At 41.3% G+C, this 27500-nt stretch overlaps 1 protein-coding gene across 5 annotated transcripts in view; it reads right to left on the reverse strand.

Moving 5' to 3' along the window:
- Positions 1 to 2285: 2285 nt before the first annotated feature.
- The window catches only part of LOC123505763 (putative neural-cadherin 2), a 211527-nt gene continuing 186312 nt past the window's right edge, over positions 2286 to 27500 (reverse strand). For 3 of the 5 annotated variants that reach the window (XM_045257424.1, XM_045257425.1, XM_045257426.1), the window contains 20 exons: positions 21676 to 21852; positions 20292 to 20480; positions 19849 to 20062; positions 19165 to 19373; positions 17889 to 18058; positions 17324 to 17486; positions 16923 to 17090; positions 16440 to 16708; positions 15430 to 15790; positions 13218 to 13526; positions 11278 to 11378; positions 9713 to 9874; positions 8008 to 8199; positions 5608 to 5786; positions 5240 to 5429; positions 4905 to 5014; positions 4656 to 4787; positions 4327 to 4530; positions 3832 to 4086; positions 2286 to 2757 (listed from right to left, as the gene is read on the reverse strand). In XM_045257424.1, the coding sequence (XP_045113359.1) occupies positions 2447 to 2757; positions 3832 to 4086; positions 4327 to 4530; positions 4656 to 4787; positions 4905 to 5014; positions 5240 to 5429; positions 5608 to 5786; positions 8008 to 8199; positions 9713 to 9874; positions 11278 to 11378; positions 13218 to 13526; positions 15430 to 15790; positions 16440 to 16708; positions 16923 to 17090; positions 17324 to 17486; positions 17889 to 18058; positions 19165 to 19373; positions 19849 to 20062; positions 20292 to 20480; positions 21676 to 21852 (4065 nt within the window). In that variant the 3' untranslated portion in view covers positions 2286 to 2446. The remainder of the gene's footprint in view (positions 2758 to 3831; positions 4087 to 4326; positions 4531 to 4655; positions 4788 to 4904; positions 5015 to 5239; positions 5430 to 5607; positions 5787 to 8007; positions 8200 to 9712; positions 9875 to 11277; positions 11379 to 13217; positions 13527 to 15429; positions 15791 to 16439; positions 16709 to 16922; positions 17091 to 17323; positions 17487 to 17888; positions 18059 to 19164; positions 19374 to 19848; positions 20063 to 20291; positions 20481 to 21675; positions 21853 to 27500) is intronic. The other 2 variants (XM_045257428.1, XM_045257427.1) reach the window with 2 other exon arrangements.

Consider the following 27500-nt stretch of genomic DNA (forward strand, 5'->3'; position numbering starts at 1 on the left):
CCTTTCTTCTCCCGCCTCCCTGATTCTTGGTGCAATTAAAGAGAAAAATGTCCTCGCACTGACTTCCGACCAGTATACTCTTTAATTTTTTTCTCTGGCTCTCCTGCCCCCTGCTGCATCCGTCCCCACCATTCAGGAACATTGCTGTGCCTCACACCCCCTTGGAGCACAGGTTGGGATTTACGGCGAGAAGGAGCGGTTAGGTGCTCCATAATTCAGGTTAAGTGTGGTGCCTAGTGTGGCGCGCGGCGAAGGCAGCTGTTGCGCCCTCCTGCACCGTCTGGAGCACAGCCACTACCATCCTCGCTATCCCACTGCTGTCACTATTATCACCGCCATTTCCATAAACTGTCCAATATTTGCAACATTACCATCGCCGCATACCAGCAACATTTGCCGTCACGATGTCCATTACCGCAGAGTCAACACCATTACCAGCGACACAGAACTGCTTCCCTCACTGTTTTGGCCACATAAATTGTTAAAGGCAAGACAGAAACAAGGGTTGCTATCGTTTTTATCGGATAATTCAAGCTTAAAAACAAATTTTTTTTTCCTTTGCATTTTTCTCGTAGCATATTCATTTATTTCTATCCTGTGATTTTTCTGTTCCTCCCGGCAGAACATCACTGACGGCTTCTGACATTGGTGATCTGAGACTGTGAACAGAAATCTCTCATATTTCCACAGGCAGCATAATATTTAACAAAACACTCATTCTTAAGAAGTGTTACACCGTACTGTGGCACTATCATGTGTTGCCCTTTGCCAGGTGAAAGAAAAAGCAATTAGCGGAGTGTGCTCGGCGAAATAGTTCGGTGATGATTTTGTTTTCTTGTCCTGGTATTATAAGGTCTCCGGGGCGTCGTGAGAGTCACAAAGTAACACCAGGCCCATTAAGTCTGCGATGCTGGGACTCCGCGGCAGAGCGGAGTAGGTGAGGCGACAAGGTGGTGAAGAGAGGATGAAGAGAAAAAAGAAATATTAAATGAATTATATGAGGTATTAAGAAGAAAGAGATGGAAGCCAGTTGATAGTGAAAGAAGATTTATGATACACGAAGACAGATAACCCGAAGGAAAAGCTTGGAGAGGTTGTGAAAATAAACGATGAAAGCCGAGGAGTCCAAGAGTTTGTGACAAAGTTTATGTTATGAGCACAGCGCGCCACGGGATGAGGGAGCATTGCCAGATTACGAGACTCACTTTAATTTGACAGTTATCTCTTCCTTGCGAACCTTCCCACTGCCACGCTTCCATTTCAGCCTCGCATTACACTGCATCAACAAAATTTTTGCTGGCTTACTATATCTGAGATTCCTTTTGATTCGGTTGTGAACCTGAAAGAATCTATTTTCACCTTTTTATGTCCAGTTATGCCTTACAATGTACTTTAGTTGGTTTACTGACCATAAAAGAAATATCCGGTGTACCTTAATAATTTTCATTCATATCATTATAGTTTTGTTTAGAATAACGTTGAAACAAACAAAATTGCGAATCAGTATCAGAATAATGGTCAGCTACGATATGATTGTCAGGTCAAAATATTTATATATGTACCGAAGTTGTACTAAAACTTTAGATAGGCCTGGAAGAATGCTTTTGTACAACTCTAGGCTGGCAGTGTCGTGTTGCTGTGTAGACATAACTCGCGACAGACTCTTGTGACGAGGGGGAAGACCAAATTTTACAGCTTTGTCATAAGGTCAGCTATCATAACCTACATTCTCTTTCTGTTCATGTAACAAATAAACACTACGGGAAAGACCAAATTCTATAGTTTTGTCATGAGGTCAGCTATTACAACCTACATTCTTTTTCTATTCATGTAACAGGTAAACAGTACGGGGAAGACCAAATTTTATAGCTTTGTCATGAGGTCAGCTACATTCTCTTTCTACTCATGTAACAATTAAACACTACTAAAACAATAAAAAGAAAAACACATTACTCACTAAAGGAAAGAAGCTGCATTTAACTTATGAACTTCCGTTTGAATTATCCGCCTTTCTCAGTTCATGGTCAGCGGTCCACTGCTCCTTAAATTGAAGAGAAATGAACATATGATATAGTTCTTAATTCATTCTTAATTGTTACCTACATTGTCTTTAAATGAATGATACATGAGTGTGTGATATTCCATTGTGTTGACCAAAGATATAATGAATACTTTCTTTGGCAGGAATTCTGGTTCTGGATCCTCATAGTATGAAGGACTGGGAATGGATTTGGTGATTGGGATTTTTAAGAATCAACACTGGAAGGGTAAATGAGCTTCCTTACAACAAAAAGTGATTTTATTGGAAATAGAAACATTTAAAAAAATAATAAGCCATTTCTACGATTAATAAGCCCCCTCCGTGCGGTGTCTGACCTCGGTGGCATCTGCTGCTGCCTGGGAGAAAACACATCTCTGTCTTAATTTTTGGTACCTGTCGTGGATCCTATTGGGTGCTAAAGGCTCGAGGGGGGTCTGGGATCTGTGCGGGCCCCGGCGGGGTGAGGAGTTCCGGTGGGATAGTAACGCTCACTACGTCTCCCGTGGGTGGGGACAACAGATCTGGATACATAGGGAGCGAAGTCGTTTCATCAGCCGCGTGGATATCGCAAGTGGTCGTTGAGACTGGATGGCGGCTGTCTGAGGATAGAGTAGTGATGGAGGCCGTGGTTCTCGGATGCTGAGTGCCAGGATGCCAGGATTCCACTAAGTGAGGTCCACTGGCGACCCGGACAGTGTTGCCGCAGCCCTCCATGCCTGAGGGAGAGACTCGTGTTATATACGTTATTGTTGTACTTTGTGAATTAACTCAAAAGTTTTTGTGGGTAAACCTTGTAATAAAAAAAAATGACGATAAAACTTTGTAAGAATGATACAGTCAGCTGTAACTTGAGCACAATTTTACTAAAAATTTCCGAGAAAAGTTTTCTCACTGCATCATGGGCGTTACATTCTTACTGAAAAATAATTTTCAATTTGATATAATAAGAACCATGAAAAATATGGACAATAACAGGTAGCTTATCTTCTAACAGGCGCTGGACCAACAAAGCGAGGGAATAGCTGGGAGACGAAATAAAGGACAAGGCCTTTTGACGGATTTCTATTCATGTAGTTTCCTTGACCAAAGGAAAAAAATGATGCTCAGCTATCAACACTAAAAAATTGAAAAAGTTCAAGAGTCACCTATTGTAACGAGCATTATACATTCGTGTCACGCGTGACAAAGAATTACTATAACAGCTACAACAAAGCAATTAGCATAGGGGATCGAGAGAGGGGAGGGCGGCGAGTGTCGAGGCACACGTAATAATCTTGGTGATGTACGTACTTACTATTTCGCCTCTAAAATCTAGTGAACCAGAATTCTTTTCGAAATTCGACACAACAAACTATCCTTAGTGAATATTATTTCACTAAACAAAGCGTGAATGGAATGAAAATAATTTAGAAAATACTGAGATTAATTGTTTAACTTTATATAGTATTTTTTTGTTGTTTCAAAATTATGAAAGAAAATTTGAGGAAAACTTATTTTTCGTTTCCATACACTGTACTTTGTGGTTACTAATTATTATCACTGAAAACAGTTTGCGACGCTTCATACATGTTCCAGTTACGAAAGAATAACGATCTGAAGATTTTCTCTTTTAAATGTTCTCTGATTTATATAGTTTTCTAGAAAAATACATGCTTCAGCAAACACAATAATCAAAATCGGGTGTTTCTTTGATCATTCTCGCCACTGTGGTGCAAGCATATAGTTAAGTAGCATGCTTCCATTCTCAAGGGATTGCTAGAACCGCTACATTAGTTTACTTCTTTTCTTACTTGATCTTATACGATACACTTCGTAGTTAACCTTTCTTCCATTCCTTGCTCTCCTGGTCCACTTACAAGACGACAATGATCCAGGAGATGACTCATCACCTTCGTAAGCGTAGTTTCTCAGATCATCCTCGACGGAACACGAGAAGGTAAGCTGCCGATTCCGACAGTTTCTGCTGCACTCAGCGTCATCTCCACCCTGCTCAGGATCATCCGTCCTCTCAGCTGAGGTGTTGTCAGCTTGCAACGCCTTCTCACCTGTGTGAATGAGACTTTATCACACTGGAAACTGCCCTTATTGAATGTAATCACACCATACCGATGAACGTAGATATAAATATTAAACAATACCGGGAATATCATTAGAAGCATAATTCTCAATTAATGATACAAGACGATTCACAGATCAAATTCATTCGTTGTTTAAGTAGGTCAATAGGTCTGCACTAAACGCAGGCAAGGATGACTGTGGCTAAGTACGTGTCATTAGCGAGTCACCTGTCCTGTGTGCGTTGTTCCAGGCAGGCTGACCATTGGCTCGCGGCGGCTTCAGCAGCTGCAGCTCCAGTAGACTTGGGGCACGCCGGCGAGGGGGTGATGAGGTCCCTTTACCGTTGACTGCACTCTCCTTCATTTGAGCTTCTCCTCGACGAAAGGTGGAGCGGCTGTGGTGTTGATGGAGGAGGACAGCGCCCACCACCACTACCACACCAGCCAAGAAAGGAACACAATGAAAGCCAGTGAGTATCTGTGGTGTAAAAGCGTGCAATATCTCTGAGTTTGAAATAATGTGTTGAAAATAATGTGTAGAACATTAGACCACTCACGTAATAGGAACGCACACCACACAAGCACTGCCGCCAGCGCGCCGAGGGAGAGCCTGAGAGTGGTGTGCGTGACGTCAGGTATGTGGCACTGGTCTCCGCCGAAGCCAGAGGGACACTCGCAGATGTACCCCACTGCACCACAGAAGAGGACAGATTTATGAACCATGCAATATTATATAATTGTTAGTGGCCAAGTATATCACAGGAAGAGTGATAACTTCAATACTAAATACGCTGTTCGTGTGATACCTGCTTGTTTATTGAAGCAGGAGCCGCCATTGAGACAGGGTTCCCACAAGCATTCATTCACATCTTCGCAGGTTCCTCGTCCGCTGGACAGTTTCCTCCCCTCACCACACCTGCAGTCACAGTCTATTATAAGCAAATGTAATCACTCCTTGATAGGAAAAAAACTCAAACATATACATGATTTAATTTATCTTGCTCTTTTACACTTTACAAAACAAAATTTGTTTTCATCAACTATCGACCAAACTTTAACCTACTAAAACCACCTGTCACCATGCACAAGCCTGTGAGCACTCATAAACACTCTTCTTCAGGGGCACGGGTACGATAATCACCCGCAGTAGTGTGAGCGCCAAGTATCGACGCATGTGAGAGGTGGCCTACACGTAACGTTGGCACAGGCTGGGGGAGAATCACAATCTTGCTCCACACGTTGATAGAGGCTCGCCTGTCCCCACGGAGTGTTATTGACAGCTGGTGGAAGTGGCATCCTCCGTCCAGAGATTCTTATATCATCAACACAGCCTGTGAACGTTGCCAGTTTTTTGCAAACTCCCTAGAACTTCATCATTCCCTCGCAGCTTGAACACGGTTTAAATATTTACATAAAAATAACACCCAAGACTCATGTACAGACATATTAAGTAATGCAATTGTTCGGAGTGTCAGGGGAGTGTCTCGGTCAATTAGCACCGCTACTTACCCTCGTGGTAGTCGCCGTGTATTTTGAAAACACTAACGCCCACATATTCTGGAGACCCGCCAACGTGGACACCCTCCTGCTTGTCCACTTCCAGTACTTGCCGTCCGTCCATCGACAAAGAGGCGTTGTACAGGTCACCGTCACCGTCATCCACCAATAAGACAGTGACTGACCCATGCCTGTCATGGACAACGTTACAAAACTTACATTAATTACATACTGAAGGAAGGAGGATGATACGGGGGCATGTGTCAAAGTAATTTTAGGAGTCTTGCAGACTCTCCAGGTCAAACAATGTGGTCTCCAGCGCCGTTGTCAGCAAGTGGGCCTAACTAAGCAGGGGATGGCGAATGTGTACAGGAGAGTGATATGTTATTAGAGACTATCCATTATTGCGCCAACATCGTTTGATGTAGTTATAATTTGGGCACACCAGTACGTTCGAGAGATCTCTATTTGCAACACACACACACACACACACACACACACACACACACACACACACACACATATATATATATATATATATATATATATATATATATATATATATATATATATATATATATATATATATATATATATATATATATATATATATATATATATATATATATATATATATATATATATATATATATATATATATATATATATATAATTATAGTATGTACTTTGCTTCAGAATAAGTAATAGCTCCTCTCAAGTCTCGGATATACAAGGGGATGCATGTATGACAACTAATGGTGTCGAACATCTTGATGCAGGCAATATAGCGAGAGTAAATTTAGTGAACTAAGAAAGCTTTGCTCAGTATAATTATTCTCTACGGCAGGAAGCAATGGGTAACGGGGCAATCAGAGAATGCTCTATGGATATATTCGATAGCGTCGTGCCCAGGGACGAGGCAAACTACGGATCATATACTCGGAGATGCGGGATTCCGTTGAATACGATGAATGTAGTGGAAACAAAGTTGGAAGAGTAAATTTCCATAAAAGGAGTCTATGGAAAGGATTTGGATCCCTGCCATGCACATTTAGGAGGAATGCAGGGAAATGGCGTTAACGAGAGCAACGCCCAAGCGAATGCTGTCGCGTCCAGTGCTGTGTTCGTGGCTGTCCCTTTGTTCACAACTATCTCTTCACTTAGTTTACAACACCGGCCTGGAGCAATATGACCGGCAGGTGTGTTCAAACTGTCATCAAGTGACTGGTGCCAGCCAGGTTGGTCACGTGACTAATGGCTGCAACAAAGCGACTGCAAAAGTTAATGAACATTGCAAGATTGGTACGTGGAGTGTCAACACTTTATATCACCCAGGCAAGTCTGGTAACGTCAAAAGAGAAACAAACAGACTGCAGTACGTGTTAGTGAGGCGAGGTGAACACGGCATGGCCATATTTCATCTGCTGTATGGAAGTTCCTCTACTCACGGGAGGGGGGAAAGCCATGAAGGAGGTGTCGGGATGTTGATGAAAAGGAAATGTATGGATGCAATGATACGTTTTTAGCTTATTTGCTATAAGGTGATGATCATGAGAATCAACGACATAATAATGACTTTGAACATCATTCAAATGTATGCATCTGCAACAGAAAAAACGATGAAGAGGTTCGGTGACTCCATGGCCAGTTGGATAGGGTCGAGGGACTGGTGCTGGTGGAATGAGTGCACGGTGATCATGGAAGATCTGAATGCCAAAGTGAGAAATGGCACAGTGAAGAGCTTGTACAGATACTGGAACAGGACAGTGTTCTTGCAACTTTTTTCATCACGAACCACTTTGACTCTATTTGCTATCTTTACGACCCTGTGCGTTCATCCTGTTGTACGAGTATCTTTCTCCCTCTGATATAAAATCCTATTTGCGCGCAGGCAAGCGCGTGCACACACACACACACACACACACACACACACACACACACACACACACACACACACACACACACACACACACACACACACACACACACACACACAGACACACACACACACACACACATTATTGCATTTCACTTGTTATTTTTATCTTCCTACAATGTGGAGAACCAGTGACCAAAAGATCGCGATCCATTATTTGTGTCTCGACCCATATTTTGAATAACCATTAAGATATATAGTGAATTCAGCGGCGCAGTTTCTTTTCCTTCTCAGAAATATTTGTATTTAGCACACTATATGTGATCACAAGCACAGCTCCAGCAACCTTCTTACCAAGAGGATCTGCATCTGGATAGGTGTGGCTATTGAAAATTGCATGAAACGGAAGATCAGTGTCACTATACAAATGAGGAGTGAGGATACAAATGCAGTCACTAATCAGTTAACTACTTGTGACATACTAATCATGAGGTTCACATCTACTCTGTTGCCAGAGTACTGAAGAAGAGTTTTACCTGTAGGCTTCAACAGAATGCCACCGACCATCTGTGAGAGCAGCGCGGGTGAGGCAGAGTGAGCGTGGATCTTCAGGGTGTAGATGAAGAATCAGGCAGAGCCGTCCCCGCACCAGCTGCAAGGCGAGGCGGTCGCGTCCGTGCTGGGAGGACAATACTACAAGCTCCCCTCTTCTTCGCCTTGTACGGAACCTTGAAACGGATTGAAAAGGAAAGAAAAAGATATAGGGCTGAAGCAGCGAGGAAACATTAACAGTGATGGAGTGGGCTGCAGCTCTGAGGCTCTCACGCGCGGGCCGTGATGGAGGCAGGGCTACATGAGAGGTGGAGCAGTACGCGGAGATAGACGACACAAAAGCGGCAGTTGTAGCAAAGTAAAGATGAGGAGGGGAGCAGAGAATGTGTATGTGAGAAGTGCCGACATATACAACTGTGTGAGGGAGGAAATGGAGTCGAGGAGTTGTGAGAGAATGTGAGTGAAAAGGACGAGAGGTCTTACGGAAGAAAAATGTGACAGAGATTGAGGCTAAAGAATTTTAAGAAGAAAGGCTGAGGTGATGCAGTGCACTGTGGGACAGAAAGGCTAAACGTTTTCAGCAATGGACAGAAATGACGCCAATTCACTTACTTTTACAACTAAGAAAATAAATCACGGTAATAACAGGGGATTAAAGTAAAGTATGTAGTAAGAACTAACTGTGACATTGTTAAGCAACCATACAGTTGTATCGAAGCTGTCGATACGTATGTCTGTCAATTCTGTATTAATGCAGGATTGATGAACTTCAGCAAGTGTGTTTTGTCCACTTTAAGGACATTCCTGAGATACGGCTAGTACGAAAAATTGTGCGAGCTCTAACAATGCCAATGTGGCAACGCAGGACATGAAATATATGAACCATGTTTTTGATTGACCTATTTCTTGGATTCCTGAGAATGGACGGGTGCACTATGAAAAAAAAAAAATAACTAAGTTGTTCGCAAAACGTGAATGACCATTAAGAGAGCAATGGTAAAGAGTAGAAACAAAAGTATCAAAATGAAAGTTAGTCAAGAGGAACAACAACAACAACAACAACAACAACAACAACAACAACAACAACAACAACAACAATAATACACCAACAACAATGGATTTCTTTGCAAAACATTGCAATAAGTAGGTGAATCAAATGAATATCAATGCTCTTCCATGTAAGAAATAATGTTAAGTAAATTAATGAATAAGTAAATAAATAAAGAAAATTTCAATATAAAGTGGAAGAAGATCCACACAAGAAGGACTACGTTGTCCACCCACACCTGTACCCCGCGGCGAGCTGCCATCAGATGACACAGGTACACCAAAGTATACAGATGGAGTATTCTGCCCTGTGGAGCGTGGTGTTTGTGAGAAATGTAAGCAGGAGCCAGGCATGAGCTGGCACACATCCTGTCACAGACATCACACAATACACATACAAGACGATCTAACTATTACTGGATGCATGACTAGCATGACAGATTGCTAAACTCGCACTTTTCCAATGTACGAACACTTAACACTTGAAATAGTTCAAACCCGAGACTCGAACTTGGTCTTAACTAGAAAACGAGGATCGTGGGAACAATAACGGCTATGTAGTACAAGGAGTACATGAGGCCATGAAAAATGTTAAGTAACAGATATATAAATCGATGAAATAAGATGATAAAGATTATCTACCTGAGTTGTAGCGAAGTACTGTAGGTGAGAGGCGTGAAAGACAGGGCCAATTTCACGTAGCTATTGACCTGAAAGGTGGCGGGAGAGGTGGCGGTGTTACAGTCTTGTCCCGACCACCCAGGCTGGCACTCACAACGCAGGTTCCCTGGGGAGCCCCGGCACCTGAGAGTTGCAGTACGGATGTTTTGAATGTTAAAAAAGAGAATTCAGCATCTGAATCACCTATGTTCTATGTTACGAGTATATCTTCCGTGCAAGTCTGTATTATATGATTTATATCGGTAGTTTGGCCTTCACACTGACATCAAAATATCTGGTGATATCCAGAAGTTTGAGAAATCTGAACATAATTGAAATCTATTTGTATAACTTCTGGTCTTCATTATTTCTTTTAAAGCAGTTTTGTTGCTTGAGCATGGATGCAAACATCATGCATTACAGAAAACTTCACAAATTTGACTCTGTTGATTACCTCTTCCAATACTGCTTGCATTTTGTTACTTGTGTCATAACACCGCTTGCTTAGATAGATTTTCATGGTTAGGAACATAATAAAGTCGCAGGGCGCGAGGTCAGGCGAGTGAGGGCGACAAGGAGAATTGGAAGAAGAATAACGGTCATATTTCTGAAGGCTGAAAGCTACTGGATGTGGTGTATGAGGTTGAATTAATTTTCTCATCCGCTTTAAATTTCAGTAGTAAAACTTGACACTAACATGTCCCTGTCGACATAATGTAGATAAACAAATAAAGATAAAAACAATCGACACTGATCTTACATTTGTGCAAAGTTGACACCTATTCTCAGGTGACGATGAACCTGGCAACTCCGTACTTATCTATTGCGGTGACTGCGGCTTTGATTCAGAATCATAACCGTATATCCATGTCTCAACATCAGATTTAACTTTGAAGAGGACCGTCCGTTCTATCATTGTTCTTCCTGTTATTAATATTGTGGTGTTCTTCACAATTGCTTTTCAGCGCTTTCGGTAAATGAATCATCTTGAAAAATTTTGTCATGATTAGTTGAACTTTCCAGCACAACAATATTGTATTAGCTTACGACCTTCAATCATAGCATGTATACGTTTATCAATCATGTCGATGGTCGTTCAATACTCTCATCTTGTATTCCTGAAACGCCAGCACTCATCCACCATCACACGCACCCGCACATACACCATCACCAAATCACCATTCGATGAGATTCTGCTGCGGTATTTTCATGCTTATCCTCTTTGTCTGCCATTTCAATTAGAAAAGAAACCCCATGGCAAGAATGTGGCATCTGGACTTGGTAGCGGTAAACACACTGCCTTGGGAAAGGTGCTGTCCATTACACACAGTTGCTCTTTTGGTTCCTGCGCAAATATCAGATTCTTCGAAATTTGTAATTGCACCTCGTTTATATCAATTATTTTCTCCTATAATTTTCCTCCGTTTGTAAACAGCACAAAATCAATATACATGGAAACATGTTACTCACGTGCACTCTTACAGGTAACCTTGAAACAACACTAAATAATGAATGTACTACATCAAACAATTTAAGCAACTACTTGCCTGCTGTGAAGGCCGCACTTAAGCCCGCTTTCTGAACATTCCGCGGCAGGGCAGCCGGGAGCGCTGCCTTGGCTCAGGATGCCGTGACCGAGATCCATTATCTGTACCAATTGGTAGACACGAAAAACAGAGCTTGGTGTGTGCGTGTGTCAATATGAGTGTAAATATTCAGTTAAGCAGAATACACAAAAAAAAAAAAAAAGCTAAATGCTTAGGAGATTACAAGAAAGAAAACTATATGAAAACATCCTAACAACGAGACTGCTTATCCACGCCGCTATTTAGGGGTAACGACAGCATTTTTGTGACTAAAGACTATAACATTATAACAGGAACAAGTAACAATTACAGCCGTGGTTAGGTTACACCCTTCACAGGCACCAGTCGGCCTCGCTACATGGCCGAGCTTTGCTCACTCGTCCAGACACGACAGACAGGATGCCCAAGTAAAGAGGTCTTCTATCAGAGAAAAGTCTCTCAGGTCAATTGTGGACTATTCTCAAGCATGACAGAAGTGATCATTATTATAGATTCCTCTTGACCAACCTTCAAACTGCTCTTTTTAAGATATATTATTAATTTTCTATTCACAAGAATATAATTATGCGTTATGCTTACTACTTCCCAATTGAATTTTAGGTTGAAGGAAATATCTTAAGATATGAACATTTTTATGGAATGATAATATTGCAGAACATCCAAAAGATGAGATACGCGTTGAGGAATACTGGTGAGCAGATGAGTACCCTAGAATGTTATCTTACAAAGCGCCCTTAAGGTGACTAAAGAAGAAACCTTTTCCCTACCCGGTCGCTGAATTGAGCTGCGGTTCTCCAGACAGACACACTCAAGTCGTCAAACAATGGGTGATGTTGAGTGTTTTTATATTCATAAATATATTGCTATTTATATCTTCCTCAAGTAAATGATTTGTCAAATCTGATGCTTTACACGTGCACCAAAACCAGCGATTTTCTCATGTGTCTCATTTTCTTTCTGAGAATGGATAGTTTGTTGGTTATGACTTTTCAATTATGCCTACCTCTCATCCCAACGATCTTGGAGGACCTGTGGGAAATTAAGATTTTTGGTGGGAGATCATTAAATTGAGTGACATGCGTTACAGAAGTGGTCGAAAATCAACAAAATCACATAAAGAATTCTTTGAAAATGAATAAATTAGACATTTGACAGCGTCGGCGGCGGCAGCTTCAGCAAGCATTGCTGTTATTAGTGAGTAGCATTGCCAACGAGTTTATTTCGTGTAGTTTTTGTTTATTTTTTTTGTGTGTATTATTGGGTCAAGCTTAGGTTAGGTCATGTTAGGTTAGGTTGCAGGTCTTCCAAGATCGTTGGGAATGAGAAGTTAACATAATTAAAGTCATAACTTTAAAGCTTTCCATCGGTGACGGAAATGAAATAAAATATCACTAAGTTCTCTACATGTATCATCAGAAAAAACAAACAAACATAAGATACATGAGAAAATCGTTGGTTGGGTGAAACTGTAAACTGACCGTAAAATCCTTACTAAATGTAATAAAATAATAAAATGGCACGCAACGAATGAAATTATTAAAGCTGGAATAATATCACTGTATGGCGGGCGCTTCATTACGAAATGGAGAGACAATTACTATGAAGGATATGCTAGAACGGCAATATTAATTGGTGTGTAGAGTCAATAACGTCCCTCCTGGAGATGTTAGAAGCCTTGAGTTACTGTGGCCTAATATTACATACTCTGACAACCATGCTGCTGTGGCTCGAGTTCCGCAGCCAACTGTGTTATCTTACGAGTAACGTATCGTGTGACCATAGCGACGGTGTGTGAGGATGCTACCACAGTGGCCGATAAGGACCCGGGCAGTGATATCACTGACCAGCGATTGCAACTCAACATTATCGGACTACGTTAGAACGTTTGACTGATCACCAACCTGTCCATTGATGCGAAGGTTCCTGACACATCCATGGAGGGGAAGAGCGAGCAGTGGTTCTGGCCATCCATATAGTGCGTGGGCGGGGACTGGGTGCGCCAGTCCGCCTATCTGCAGAGGCTGGCCAACGTTCAGAAGGCGGGCACCACGAGGAAGCTTTGCAGATCCTCGACAAATATTGGCATCATTAGGACTGGGCGAAAAAGTCGAGGTGGTGAAGTTAGCGTCGTGGACAGAACTTTTCCTGGGCGTGGCCGGCTGGTCCTCAAGACTGCCGCCGCCACACAGGTCCACGATCACCTGCACCTGCTGGGGGAGGAGTAATATGCTATGAATCTATCATAATGACAACTGCTGGTGATGTGATTAGAATGTTAGGCTTTAATAGTGATTATTACATCTGCTTTAAATAATGAAGTCAAAGCAGTGATGACTAAACCTAAATCTTTCTAGCACAATGTAAACAAAAGAGTGGTGTAATGAGAAAAAAAAGCAACTCTTTAAATAACCACAACTGTAACGCCAAAATACACTGGTGACGATCCTTCATCTCTTATACATACCTTAGGTGCTTTCTTTACAGTATACAAAAAAAAAAAACTATTAAAGCAACAAAGCAACAATAAAAGTGTCTCAAATATTTACTAAAACCTCATTCAAATCAAATAATTATATTCCTTGTACTCCTTTTTTTGTTATCTCAAACCCTTCCTTAACCTTAACGTCCCTCCTCTTAACTCCGATGGGGAATTAAGAGGAAAAGTTGAAGTTAAGAGGAAGGAGGAGTTTAAAGCTAAGGGGAAAGAAGATGGATCTAAAAGGAAAGAGTTTGAAAATGAGGAAAAACGATGGAATGATACGAGGTTAATCACGAGAGGATATCGAGTGGGATTAAGGGGAAGAACGTTGGAGATGGGAGGAAGAAAGTTGGAATTCCTCTTACCTCCCATCTCCTTCTTGTTAAGTGCACATCCTTCAACTTAACTGCAATGCCTCTTTTTCCCCCTAGCGTCCAGTATCTTCTCTTTAAACTCCACCATTTATCCTATTTTCCCCACACAGATCTTCATAGATTTACCTTTTTCCTCTCAACTCAAACCTGTATCCTTTTAACTATAAGCTCTTTTCTCTTTTAGTCATCAACTGCATCTTAACCCCTTCAGTACTATAAGGCGTTTTCAAATGCGTTCTTCTTACTATTTTGTAATTTTATATAGCTTCAAACACTTATGTGGGATTGAAACAGCGAAAACTGTGGTCATTAATCTTCTGACCTCCACAGACCTTTCCTAATACAAATAAACTCCTCTAATCACACCCAAAACTCAAAGTGAAAAACCGTTCCAGTACTGAAGGGATTAATTTCAACCACCTTATCACGTCGTATCTCTTTTATCTTGACTGCAAACTCCTAACTTTTAACTTTAACATCCTACATTCTAAGCAAAACAGGTATTCAAATTAAATACAATTAACAATGGAGTTTCGGCCAAGGGTGACAATTAGCCAGTAAAGTCACTTGTGCACGATGCTCTACTGCAACACGTGTTTAATTTTCAAGCAGGTCGGCGCGATAACAAAGCTGCGATAAAAGTCAATTGTGCGCTTTGATACTCAATTCTAAGCCCCTTCCTCCTAATCTCAAATTTCCTCTTTAGCTCCAACCTCCTTACTCTTAACTCTAAAATCCTTTTTTTTTTTTTTCAAACTCTTTGTTCTTCATTCCTACCTCCATCTTAAACATTAATCCTCAAACCGATTTGTCTTTCTTTAATCCTTTCACTGCGATACGAAACAATTAACACCATCAGAAGCAATGCATGACATCTTTATAAACATCAACAGGAGAGAATATGACAAAAAGGCATAAATATGGGATTTTCTACACCGTTTAAAGATTGGAGGTATCTATAGAACAAGTAAAGATGTCTCTGGGTGATTAGTTGTTAAGGACATGTGTAGCAAATAGCAGGCAAAACGGTTAAAAGTATAACCAACTCCCATCATGGATGTTAGAAGTAAATAGCCAAAAAGAAAGAGATCGGAAGGAGTTTTAAGAAGAATAGCTGGAGATAAAAAGAAGACGTTTGGGCCTAAGAGGAAGATGGAGTTGAGAGGAAAGCCGGAAAAGAGGCAGGAGGGTAAAGTTGAAATATTTATTGTGTAACAACCCGGCGCCACAGAATGGTATTGACGATCGAGAAATCCTTACCTCATCCTTCCAGATTAGGTCCAGCCTATGCCACACATAGTCCGCCAAAGAGTAAGATGTGTTGACGGTGAGTGCCACGGGACCGGCACCTAAGTCAAGCACCAGAGAAGGTCTGCCGTTCCGCAGCTCCAGCATCATCACGTCGCTGGTGGCTCCTGGCACGGGCGGGAGATGGTCGGGTCCCGAGTAAAGCAGAGTGGCATCTTTCGATTGAGTGAGCACTTCCATACTTATGTGCACCTCCTCACACGAGGGAAGAGAGGGTACCCAAGCCCATCCTCCACTTTCATCCGGGTCTTTCTTGAAGTGTCTGGAAAGAACCTTGCATCGCGCCCCAGTGGTGTGGTGAGGACACACGCACCTGCGGACCGCGATCACGTACATTGAGGGACACTCGGTACATAAGAACATAAGAACATAAGAAAAGAGGGAAGCTGCAAGATGCCGCCGGGCCTATACGAGGCAGTCCCTGTGTGCTTAAGCTACCTAATTCCATCTATCTTTACATTCACGTAGTCATCTACGAGGGAAATGATATATATATATATATATATATATATATATATATATATATATATATATATATATATATATATATATATATATATATATATATATGTATGCATATTCAATTATCAATGTCTACAAAGAACATAGGAGAAATATTCTAAGAGAGTGTAGCTACTCCATGTCCCGAGGTGAAGTGACACTCCTCTCTTAAAGAAATTTCGGTCACGTGAAGGTCAGAGAGAGAGAGAGAGAGAGAGAGAGAGAGAGAGAGAGAGAGAGAGAGAGAGAGAGAGAGAGAGAGAGAGAGAGAGAGAGAGAGAGAGAGAGAGAGAGAGAGAGAGAGAGAGAGAGAGAGAGAGAGAGAGAGAGAGAGAGAGAGAGAGAGAGAGAGAGAGAGAGAGAGAGAGAGAGAGAGAGAGAGAGAGAGAGAGAGAGAGAGAGAGAGAGAGAGAGAGAGAGAGAGAGAGATGGAGAGAGAAGGGGAAATGTATAGCACGCACCTGGCACCTGTGGGCGTGGGTAAGCAGCGGCCGCCGTTGAGACAGGTATTCGGAGTGCAGGTGGGCGGGTGAGTGTCTGAGGCACAGCCACATCCCACATGGACGCCTAGCTGGGGCCCCACCACTGCTGATGTGTTGGCGTCTATCAGGGTGAAGCCGTCATCCAGCGACATTCGCACCCAACATCCTCCATCGCAGTTTCTGTGGGATTGCTCCTGGCACGTGCCCACACCCACGTGCGTGATGCCTACTCCCGAGGCTTTACTGATCTGCGTGGTACATACAGGTGGCCTGAGAGCCTGGTGAGGATTCTAGTATGATAGATTTAAAAGAAAAAAACTTGAATGAGCCTCTCCCACTAAGGTTTAAAAGAACAATTCTGCAAATGACAGCACTAGGTCTATTAATGAAGGAACATTAAATCAGAGAATAGCAAAAAATTATTTTTTTTTTTAAATGACAACAACTGAAGAAGTGTCAAACCTCATCTCGATAAAGGAGCAGTGTGTGGTGCAAATTTTGATCAGCGGGGGAGGAGAGCCACACCCTGCTGCTATGGTGGCCCACACCCTGCACCGCCACGATCCTCACCGCACCCCGCACCCACGCCCGCACCGCCCGCATCACCTGCTGTAGGATGGAAGAACCTTCCTGCAGGGGAAAGAGACACCGTTTGGAATATATATATATATATATATATATATATATATATATATATATATATATATATATATATATATATATATATATATATATGTATAGAGAGAGAGAGAGAGAGAGAGAGAGAGAGAGAGAGAGAGAGAGAGAGAGAGAGAGAGAGAGAGAGAGAGAGAGAGAGAGAGAGAGAGAGAGAGATTTTTTCCTTTCCTTGATCCCTTTCTTACTTCAGCTCTGGTTCTCACGACACGGTACGGGTGAGTGGCCAGGGTGAGAGGCACGGAGGACATCACCTCTGCGTGACTGAGGGACTTCACTTCCACACTCACGTTGGCCTCCACGCCGGACTGACTCTGGTAGGCGTCGCTGACGGTGAAGCCTAAGTTGTATCTACAGTGAAGAATTGAGGAAAGAAAATATTATCAGAAAAAAGGTATATATATATATATATATATATATATATATATATATATATATATATATATATATATATATATATATATATATATATATATATATATATATATATATTCGCTACTCGCCATCCATTATTTTCTAGAAAAAGATTATATTCCTTTCACCAACTTAAACAGGTAAGATTAAAATAATTTCACAAATGCATGTGCCAAAAATCATCTGCTTTACCTGAAATTTACATTCTTCATCGACTTTCTCTTCCATGCATACTACTTTAAGATCTCGTCTTTCTCTACTATTTTCTTCGTCTCCTTCCGAATTACCTTCATCAAGGTCCTTATTTCCTCTCCCATCCCTGCACCTGTCTTTGCTCACCTTCCGTCAGGCGTGCCGTGCCTCATCGTCAGCTCCCCCGTGCTGGTGTTGAGGGCGAAGGAGGACAGGTGCCGTGAGGGGTCGCGCCACGCGTAGGACTTGGCGGCCGCGTCCCAGTCGTCAGGATCTTTCACGTACACTCGCCCCAAGGGAACTTCAGGACTCTGTGGCTGCAGGACAAGAGCCATGGACTGGCTAAATGGTGATGTTCGTAAAAAATATAAAAACAATGGCGAAATAGTAAAAGTGAAGCAAAAAGAAAAAAAGAAGTGTCAGTAAGTATTTAGTATGTATGAGTTTCTTGCTATCTCATCAAATAAAATGTTGCAGGTAATGGAGTGTGAGAAAGGGACAAGCAGGGAATTTAAGCTTTCCTTGCCTGCCACCCTGCTTGTCCTCTCTCTCTCTCTCTCTCTCTGCAGTTTATATATATACATATATATATATATATATATATATATATATATATATATATATATATATATATATATATATATATATATATATATATATATATATATATATATATATATATATATATATATATATATATATATATATATATATATATATATATAACTAGAATTGAAATTCTGTGAGCAAATGAACAGGTAAAATATGCCGTGCGTTGTGAACGATATTCTGTTGTTACATCGCGTCACATAATTTCCTTTTTCTTTTTTTCTTTTTTTAACTTGGGTGACAACACGGAAATCTCAACTTCTAATGAAAATCGCCTGACACTTCTTGCCACCGCTAAAGACGCTGTCTCACTCTTTTCGTCAACTTTCTGAAAATCGACAATTTCTTGGACGCTTCCCGCGATATGCACAGCCGTTCGTCGGCACTTTCGTCGGCAGTAAACGAACATCGCTTCTCTAACACAAAGGCAAACAGTCGCTATTCTAGGAAACAGAGGGCTGATCCTCAACGACCATAATGCATGGGAATGAGGATCAGCTATGTATCTTATTCCTGTCACTCTTTTTCAGTTAGAGAGCTGATCTGGTTTATCCCTGATGCACTGCAATAAAGTGATTGCTTTCCTTGCATTTGACTTGATCAGGTGATAAGACAAGATGTAGCAGACCTTCCATCTGAGGCCTTCCAGGATATCACTAATCGTTCACTCACAATTGCCATCTGTCCATTACATTCACACGCAATAATTCTTCCTTGTTTCAAATACCACAGACATCCATCCCTTCTGAGTCAAATGGCCCTTCTTGATGCTGGTGATAAGTGGTGTGGAAAGACGAGGAAGACAAAGACACACCTGGATAGTGAAGGCCGCGACGGTCTTAGTAGCAGGCAACATGGGGTTGTCATTGAGATCAGCCACGTGTAAAGTAAGGGTGACAGTGGCAGAGAGCGGCGGTGACCCAGCGTCAGTCACTACCAGAGGCACCAGGAGAACACGTCGCTGCTCACGGTCCAGCGGCACTCTGGTAGACACAACACCCACTCCACGTCCCTCGTCCCCATCTGCAGGAAATTAAACACAAACCCAGAACCTTACTGTGGATATTTAAGCGTTTCCGCTCCTCTCTTTGGCATCCAAGGCAAGGTCTGAAACAATACGATATCTTGCCGCAGGAACTGAAAAACTTTTGGCAAAGTTAAATCTATAGGATCAATATATATATATATATATATATATATATATATATATATATATATATATATATATATATATATATATATATATATATATATATATATATATATATATATATATATATATATATATATATATATATATATATATATATATATATATATATATATATATATATATATATATATATATATATATATATATATATATATATATATATATATATATATATATATATATATATATATATATATATATATATATATGACATATTGACATAATCGCTATAACTAAAACAGTCAAATGAACAATGCCATTAAAGTTTTCAATACGAGTACTTACGTTTGTTGAGATCGACTTTGAGGGTGGTCTGCGTGTGGGGCGGCGCCAGGGGGTCCAGGTGTATGGAGAAGGGCGGCCCGTGACCTTGCCTCCAGTCATCCGGGTCACCGAGCCTGGCTACTGCTACCACCTGCGGCGCAGAGTTTTCCTGCACCTGCACCTCCCACGGGTCTTTCAGGTACGGTGGATTGTCGTTTATATCAGTCACGTTCAGCTGGTTGGAGGATAGATACACGGGGAACGTTTGGATGCTACCAACTCACAAGAGTTGCGGTCATATAAGTTGCATAACCACGTCCAGACAGTAAGGAGTATACAGAATATGAAAAGACTCCACTTTGTATTTTACTTATAGTAGTGGTATCGCATCAACTTTCAATGCGACTACCACGTGTAAGCCTGGTGATTATTTGCAAACTGTTCTTATATTTTTGTGAACTAACCATGAGGGTGGCAGTAGCTGTTCGGCGTGGCGTGCCGTCGTCCATCGCCAATATAAGCAAGGTGTGAGCGCTGGCAGTTTCTCTATCGAGCTCACCAGCCAGCCGCACACTTCCTGTTTCGTCCACGAGGAACAGTCTGCCAGGGTCACTAACTGGATCTATGCTGTACTCGATGCGCCCCTCTCCCCCCTGTAGGAAAAATGATTAATTACTATGAACAGAAGATGATAAATGTAAGGATATAACGGAAAATATATCCATGTAGATCAAAGAGTAAATGAAAATAATGGGTTCGATATATTTGTGAATACTGATATATTTCTGACTGTTAGTGAATAGATACCCATCAGTGTGGTATCTGGTAATGCTTATCAAGGCCACGCTTTGCTTGGGTACGGTAAGGACGAAGAACAACAGCGTACATTGTGCAAAATTAACTGACAAAGATGACGGCAAATATGATAAAATCAAGAAGATCAATAATCTCAGAGATCAAATGTTAACAAGCAAGAAAGGAGAATGAAAGGAGATACATTTGGCTGTAGAAAAAGCAGAAATAAAGGACGGAGTGTGTGGTGTATGGAAGATTTCAGCACTACTTAGAACTGTGCGAACTCTGCTTTCTCTCCTCGAGGACAAAGCTGACCATCATCAATTTAGCATGTCATCCTCACCAACGTGAATGAATTGAACACACACACACACACACACACCCGGTAGCTCAGTGGTTAGAGCGCTGGCTTCACAAGCCAGAGGACCGGGGTTCGATTCCCCGGCCGGGTGGAGATATTTGGGTGTGTCTCCTTTCACGTGTAGCCCCTGTTCACCTAGCAGTGAGTAGGTACGGGATGTAAATCGAGGAGTTGTGACCTTGTTGTCCCGGTGTGTGGTGTGTGCCTGGTCTCAGGCCTATCCGAAGATCGGAAATAATGAGCTCTGAGCTCGTTCCGTAGGGTAACGTCTGGCTGTCTCCTCAGAGACTGCAACAGATCAAACAATGAAACACACACACACACACACACACGAATTTTTCACATGAATCGTAGAAACAAATTCAGTCGAATATTCTCAAGTTATAGTCTTGTTTGCATACAAACTGCGATATCAAATGTCACTGGTTTACTTGATACCTGTTGTTTTATTTGAAGTCAGTGAAATTCATAAACTTTAAAAATGCTGCATTGAAATTTCAGCTTACCATGGTCTCGTGCAGAACAACAACGTTTCAAATTCCTGGGGGATCCAATTTAAGCGAATTTCATCGTATTACTCGCGGTTTACACGGCACATCACCACAAGACTTTGGTTGGACACTCAGCAGAACGCAGTGTATAAAACTGCTGCTGTCTTTGTCACGCACCCGCCACACCTGCGCCAAACTTACCCCGTCCTCGTCGTGCGCCGTGAACGAGGCCAACAGGGTGCCAGCGGGCGTGTCCTCGGGAAGTGTGAGGTGAGCATGGTTAGAAGCGAAGGTCGGGGCGTTGTCATTGGCATCCACCAGCCGCAGGTTCACCCACGTCTCGTCCACATGTTCCTCTTGCCCCCAGCCCGCGTCCCCCTATGACAGAGCAATATAGTGTTTGGAGGTGCTTTACAGTAATGACTGGCGCTGTATTCTCCTGCTACACTATCTGTTTCCCTTTCCAATATCTATCTGTCTGTCTGTCTGTCTGTGTGCCTCTCTCTCTCTCTCTCTCTCTCTCTCTCTCTCTCTCTCTCTCTCTCTCTCTCTCTCTCTCTCTCTCTCTCTCTCTCTCTCTCTCTCTCTCTCTCTCTCTCTCTCTCTCTCTCTCTCTCTCTCTCTCTCTCTCTCTCTCTCTCTCTCTCTCTCTCTCTCTCTCTCTCTCTCTCTCTCTCTCTCTCTCTCTCTCAGTGTGTGTGTGTGTGTGTGTGTGTGATATATATATATATATATATATATATATATATATATATATATATATATATATATATATATATATATATATATGTATGTATGTATATATATATACATACATATTGCATGAGAAAACTATTTTAAGACAATAAATCAGTAAAATAGATAAAAAAACAAGTAAAAGAAAAGCATGCTGCAGCATCGTCCCCAATTAAATAAGATAAAAAACTAGGAGCGGTTTCTAGATTCTGAAGTATCTTTTATCATGAGTTTAAGGAAAGGAAGTAACCGGAAACCTTAAGAGACCTTCAGAGTTTGTCAGTGAAAAGTCAGGTTTCATGAGAGAGGGAATCGTGTCGTTTGAAAGTAAAAAAAAAAAAATCGTGCAACATAGTTATGACGATTTCAAGAGAGATATCCGAGAGATTCAACACTGCAGTGTTGACTGAGAGATTCAAGACAATTTGTTAGAGGAAAGAGTCGATGCGGCGAAAAACCTAAACTCCACCCTGTTTATATGGACTGAGTAAGTTGAACCTTTCGGTGTACACTATACATGGGCGGATAAGGCCAACAGCTGAAAGGGGAAAAATGTAGGAGACTTAGAACACTCAGTGTTATGGAAGCTGTGCAGCAAAAGAATATACTATGTCAGATTTCAACTGGCGGCTGTTTCAGTACGATTTTTTTTTAATTAAATTATTTTTGTCTGCTTGTTAGTATAAAAATGCTAATGAAAACTTTGTTTCCATTACATTTAACCGTTTCTTCTTTATTACTCCTATGTTTCAACACCATGCATCACTTTCTCCTCACACAACTTTCTCTTTGCACTCATATTCTGTGTCCTATGTTTAAGATATTTTTCAGTCCACCAGATACTTTTCCTGCTTCCTTCACCATGCACTTCACCTTGATCTCCACTCTTTCGTGCTCTCCATCTGTCGATCTCAAATACTTGAAACAATACAACTCGTCCAGTTGCTCTCCATTCAATCATACATCTGTCCTTTCATCGCCTATCGCCTTTGAAAATTTTATTACTTTACTTTTGCCAATATTCACTCTCAGCTTCTTTCTTTAACAAACACGCTCAAACTCCTCCACCAGTCTTTTCAACTTCCTCTCTGAGTCAGTCACCAGAATTGTAGCATCAAACAAATAGTAACTGACTCAGATTTCATATCCTTTCCTAAGACCTTTATATTTACTTCCTTTACTACGCCAATCCTATGTAAGTTGAACAACCACGATGACATAGCACAACACTGATTCAAATCCACTCTGACCAGGAAGAACTCATTCGTACCATCATCAACTCTCAAACACGTGTCCTGCTATTCACATCGAAACTCTTCACTCCTTCAGAACATCCAATTGATCTTTCCTTTGAATTTTATCATACACTTTCAGCAATTCCATGAACGCCAGAAAAAACTTCCTCTTTCATCAAAAAAATTTTCACATCTGCCTTATTGCTAGAATCTGATGTACACTTCTTCCCTTTCTAAAAGCTTCCATATTCCTCTTGAATAACATCTTTCCTACCACTCCCTATCCTATCACTCAATAAACTACCACTACAGTTATAGCATTCCCGTCTATTCCCTTTTCCTTTTGTCTTGTCTTCTAGCACCGTATTAGCATCAAAAACACACAATCAGTAATCTCACCAACCACAGTATGATGTTGTCCCCACGACATTTTTAAACGCTCTAGAGCACACCCATCCAAACCCGCAGCTTTCCTTTTCCTCATTTCCCTCGTAGCTCGGCAAGGAGCGAGCACTGAAGCACAGTTATGGAGGACAATATGAGGCACTACATCAAAGCTATAAGTCTTCCGATGATGAAGGATAGAAGGAACATCGAAAACATCATTACGAAGAATTCAAAAACAAACATCATATAGTGAGAGGGTGATGGTGAAGGAGTGAGGAGTTGTCAGCAAAGGTTTACAGCAAGAGTTCAGCTTTAGAAATAGAAGAGACGGCAGTGGAGCAATCTGAATGAAATAGAGGGAGAGATGAGAAAGGAAAATTGTCGGATATATTTTTGGATAGAAGTCAGAAACCATGAAAAGTAGATGAAGCTAGATTAAGATATTCTGATATTGATTTAAGTGCTTTTGACAAGGTAAAGAAAGGATTTCGCATGATTTAGGATGAAAATGTAAAACACACAGATTTCAGGAGATAGAAGACTAACGTACCGCTTGTGGGTCGCCTCTCTAAGCTGGAACGCACAACATCAAATAAGGTTTGCTAGTTCCGTTGCAGAAAGTAGGTTAGAGCCTCCATGCACACACACACACACACACACACACACACACACACACACACACACACACACACACACACACACACACACACACACATTGCGAGTACACGCGAATGCAAACAAATTAACGATCAAATTTTTTCTCTCTCTTTTTTTCTCTCTCTCTCTCTCTCTCTCTCTCTCTCTCTCTCTCTCTCTCTCTCTCTCTCTCTCTCTCTCTCTCTCTCTCTCTCTCTCTCTCTCTCTCTCTCTCTCTCTCTCTCTCTCTCTCTCTCTCTCTCTCTCTCTCTCTCTCTCTCTCTCTCTCTCTCTCTCTCTCTCTCTCTCTCTCCACTATCCATCACACCACAACTTAACCATCGCCATCTATCATCATTCTCTGGATCGAGCGAAGCATCCACGCAGGGAAATAATAATAACGATGATATTGTACAAAAGATGAAAAAACAGACAGAATTTGCCACTGTCTCTTTGTCTATCTGCGTATATCATGTAGTAGTAGTAGTAGTAGTAGTAGTAGTAGTAGTAGTAGTAGTAGTAGTAGTGGTGGTGGTAGTAGTAGTAGTAGTAGTAGTAGTAGTAGTAGTAGTAGTAGTAGTAGTAATAGTAAAGTGTAGAAAATGATGCAGAAGTAGTGGTAGTAGTAGTAGTACATTTGATATATTTTCTCTTACTTTGTTCCATGAGATAAATAAAAAAACGACGAGAAAAATCTAGAACAAAGAATTGCAAGCACTCTCTCTCTCTCTCTCTCTCTCTCTCTCTAAACTTTGAGCTTATTTGAAAGAAAAAAGAAGCAACAATAAACCTGAACTGTGGGCGTATAAATGCAAGTAAGAGAAGTCAATGTGAAAGAAAACGATACGTAGTAGAAAAAAACATTGTCTGAAAAGGACCTGAGTGTTATGGTCCTCTGTGCTACAAACTTGCCAAGTGTGTGAGGCGGAGGAGGTGAAGTTCGCTGGCTTTACAATGGAGTGAGGGAGCGGAGAGTGCAAGAGTGACTGTAGCAATTGTCAAAGAGAGCAAGCCATAGGAGGGGTGGCAAATGTACGTTCATGGCTGATGTGCAGGAAAGAAAAGAGGGAAGGAAGAAAAAATGGAAAGATAAAAAAAGAACGGAGAGGTGAAATGTTGTGAGCACTAATGGACCAGAGAGCAGCGGAGAGAGAGAGAGAGAGAGAGAGAGAGAGAGAGAGAGAGAGAGAGAGAGAGAGAGAGATTTTTACTAATGCATTATTTAGGGAGGCATTAGTGAGGGCCAGGATATTCGCGATGGTAACAATAAAATAAAGCATGTGTGTAAGTGCCAAAAGTTAATAGAATAATAAACAGAGGATAATACCTATTGCACATACGGGCATGTATGTTCCTGCATAAAGGGAAAATGAAATGTGGCGTTCAGTAAAAAAAAAAAAGACGAAACTGAAAATTGGCGATCCTAATATCTGTAACTTCTGAGCGAGATATGAGTTAAAGCTTAATAAAGAAAGGTGCCAATTTGCCGAAAGAAAAATGTGGAGGAAGAACGGAATAATTTTCAGGAAAGAACAGTTAGTAACACCAAGAAAATATGGCTTGAAGAAATTAAACGGTAAAAGGGAATGAATATTGAACGGTGGCATGATGGAGGAAGGCAGCTCGCAGAGAGGAAAGAGACCAGAGCTTGGTGGGAGAGGCACACAGGTAGAGAGAGGAAGAGCAAGTCCACGAAATATGGCGATTCGTGAGGCACAAACGACGACTAGTGAAGGATGGTGGATGGAATACTTTGAAACGGAGTCACGAATCACTTAAATCTTTGTGGCGTTCGAGAACACAGGCTGATATATTGATTTATTCTATAATGAAAAAAAGAAAAAATAACAAGTACCTAAAAGTATAAAAGCAAGCATTAAGAAAAATATACATAGATCAATATGATTAACCGTCTTCGGTTTTTAAGTTTAGTGTCTAAGTATACCACTGTCAGAAAAAGGTGTACCATTCAGCGTGGAGCATTAGAAAAAATAGCACATATGTATAATGTTGAAAGTGAAAAATATGAAGAGGCTTAGAGAGAATGACAGAGATGGCTAAGGGTAAGAATAGCGGAAATGTGCTGAAGGCAAGAGTGAAATCTGCATGAATTTATGAGTAATTGTTAAGTGGAGAGAGAGAGAGAGAGAGAGAGAGAGAGAGAGAGAGAGAGAGAGAGAGAGAGAGAGAGAGAGAGAGAGAGAGAGAGAGAGAGAGAGAGAGAGAGAGAGAGAGAGAGAGAGAGAGAGAGAGAGAGAGAGAGAGAGAGAGAGAGAATCAGGAAAGAGTCAGAAAGTAAAGAAATAGGAATTGCGAACGAAAAATGTTGAATGTGAGGAACTGAGACGCTTCAAGAAAATATAGCATGGGAAGTCAGTCATCTTAGAGAAATGGAGTTACACGAAAATTGCTCAAAATGGAGAGAGGGAGGGAGTGGTGAGTGATGGAGTGGCTTGTTAGGTTGTATAACGAGTTGTGGAGGGAGTCAGGTGGTAGATGCCTAAAAAAGTGTTGTGTGAGGTTTAAGAGTATAGGATGAACTGGTAGGTACTATGCCTTTTTCTAAGAGCACAGGAAACCACAAAGACTTCCAGATACGAGGTAATAAGCCTGCTTGACGTGCCTGGAAAGAGATTTGATACCGAGTTATTCAGAATTGTGTATTATGTTGCAGATTACTATGGTGGTCTTACGAAATGTGGTATCCATGAAGGGAATGAATGTAAGGAAGTTTATGGGTGTATGTTGGGAATGTATAGCGTTTCATTATGTAACGTTTATGAACGTGGAAAGATGAGACAATATTGATAGGAACATGATGTAACTAGTTTATATATATGGGTAAATGGAAAGCTAATGGATGCAGTGAAAGGCTTGCACGGTGAAAGTGTGACACATAAGCAGAAAGGAGAAAGCACCTCGTCTATTAACATTTTCATCGAGGGAAAGGTGAAAGAAACGAAAGCTAGACTTATAAAGTATGGAGCAATATCGAACTGGAGTAAAATGAAAAGTAATGGAAAAAGGAAGATA

This window comes from Portunus trituberculatus, chromosome 18, assembly GCF_017591435.1.
Source record: "Portunus trituberculatus isolate SZX2019 chromosome 18, ASM1759143v1, whole genome shotgun sequence".
In the NCBI taxonomy this organism is placed as follows: Eukaryota; Metazoa; Arthropoda; class Malacostraca; order Decapoda; family Portunidae; genus Portunus; species Portunus trituberculatus.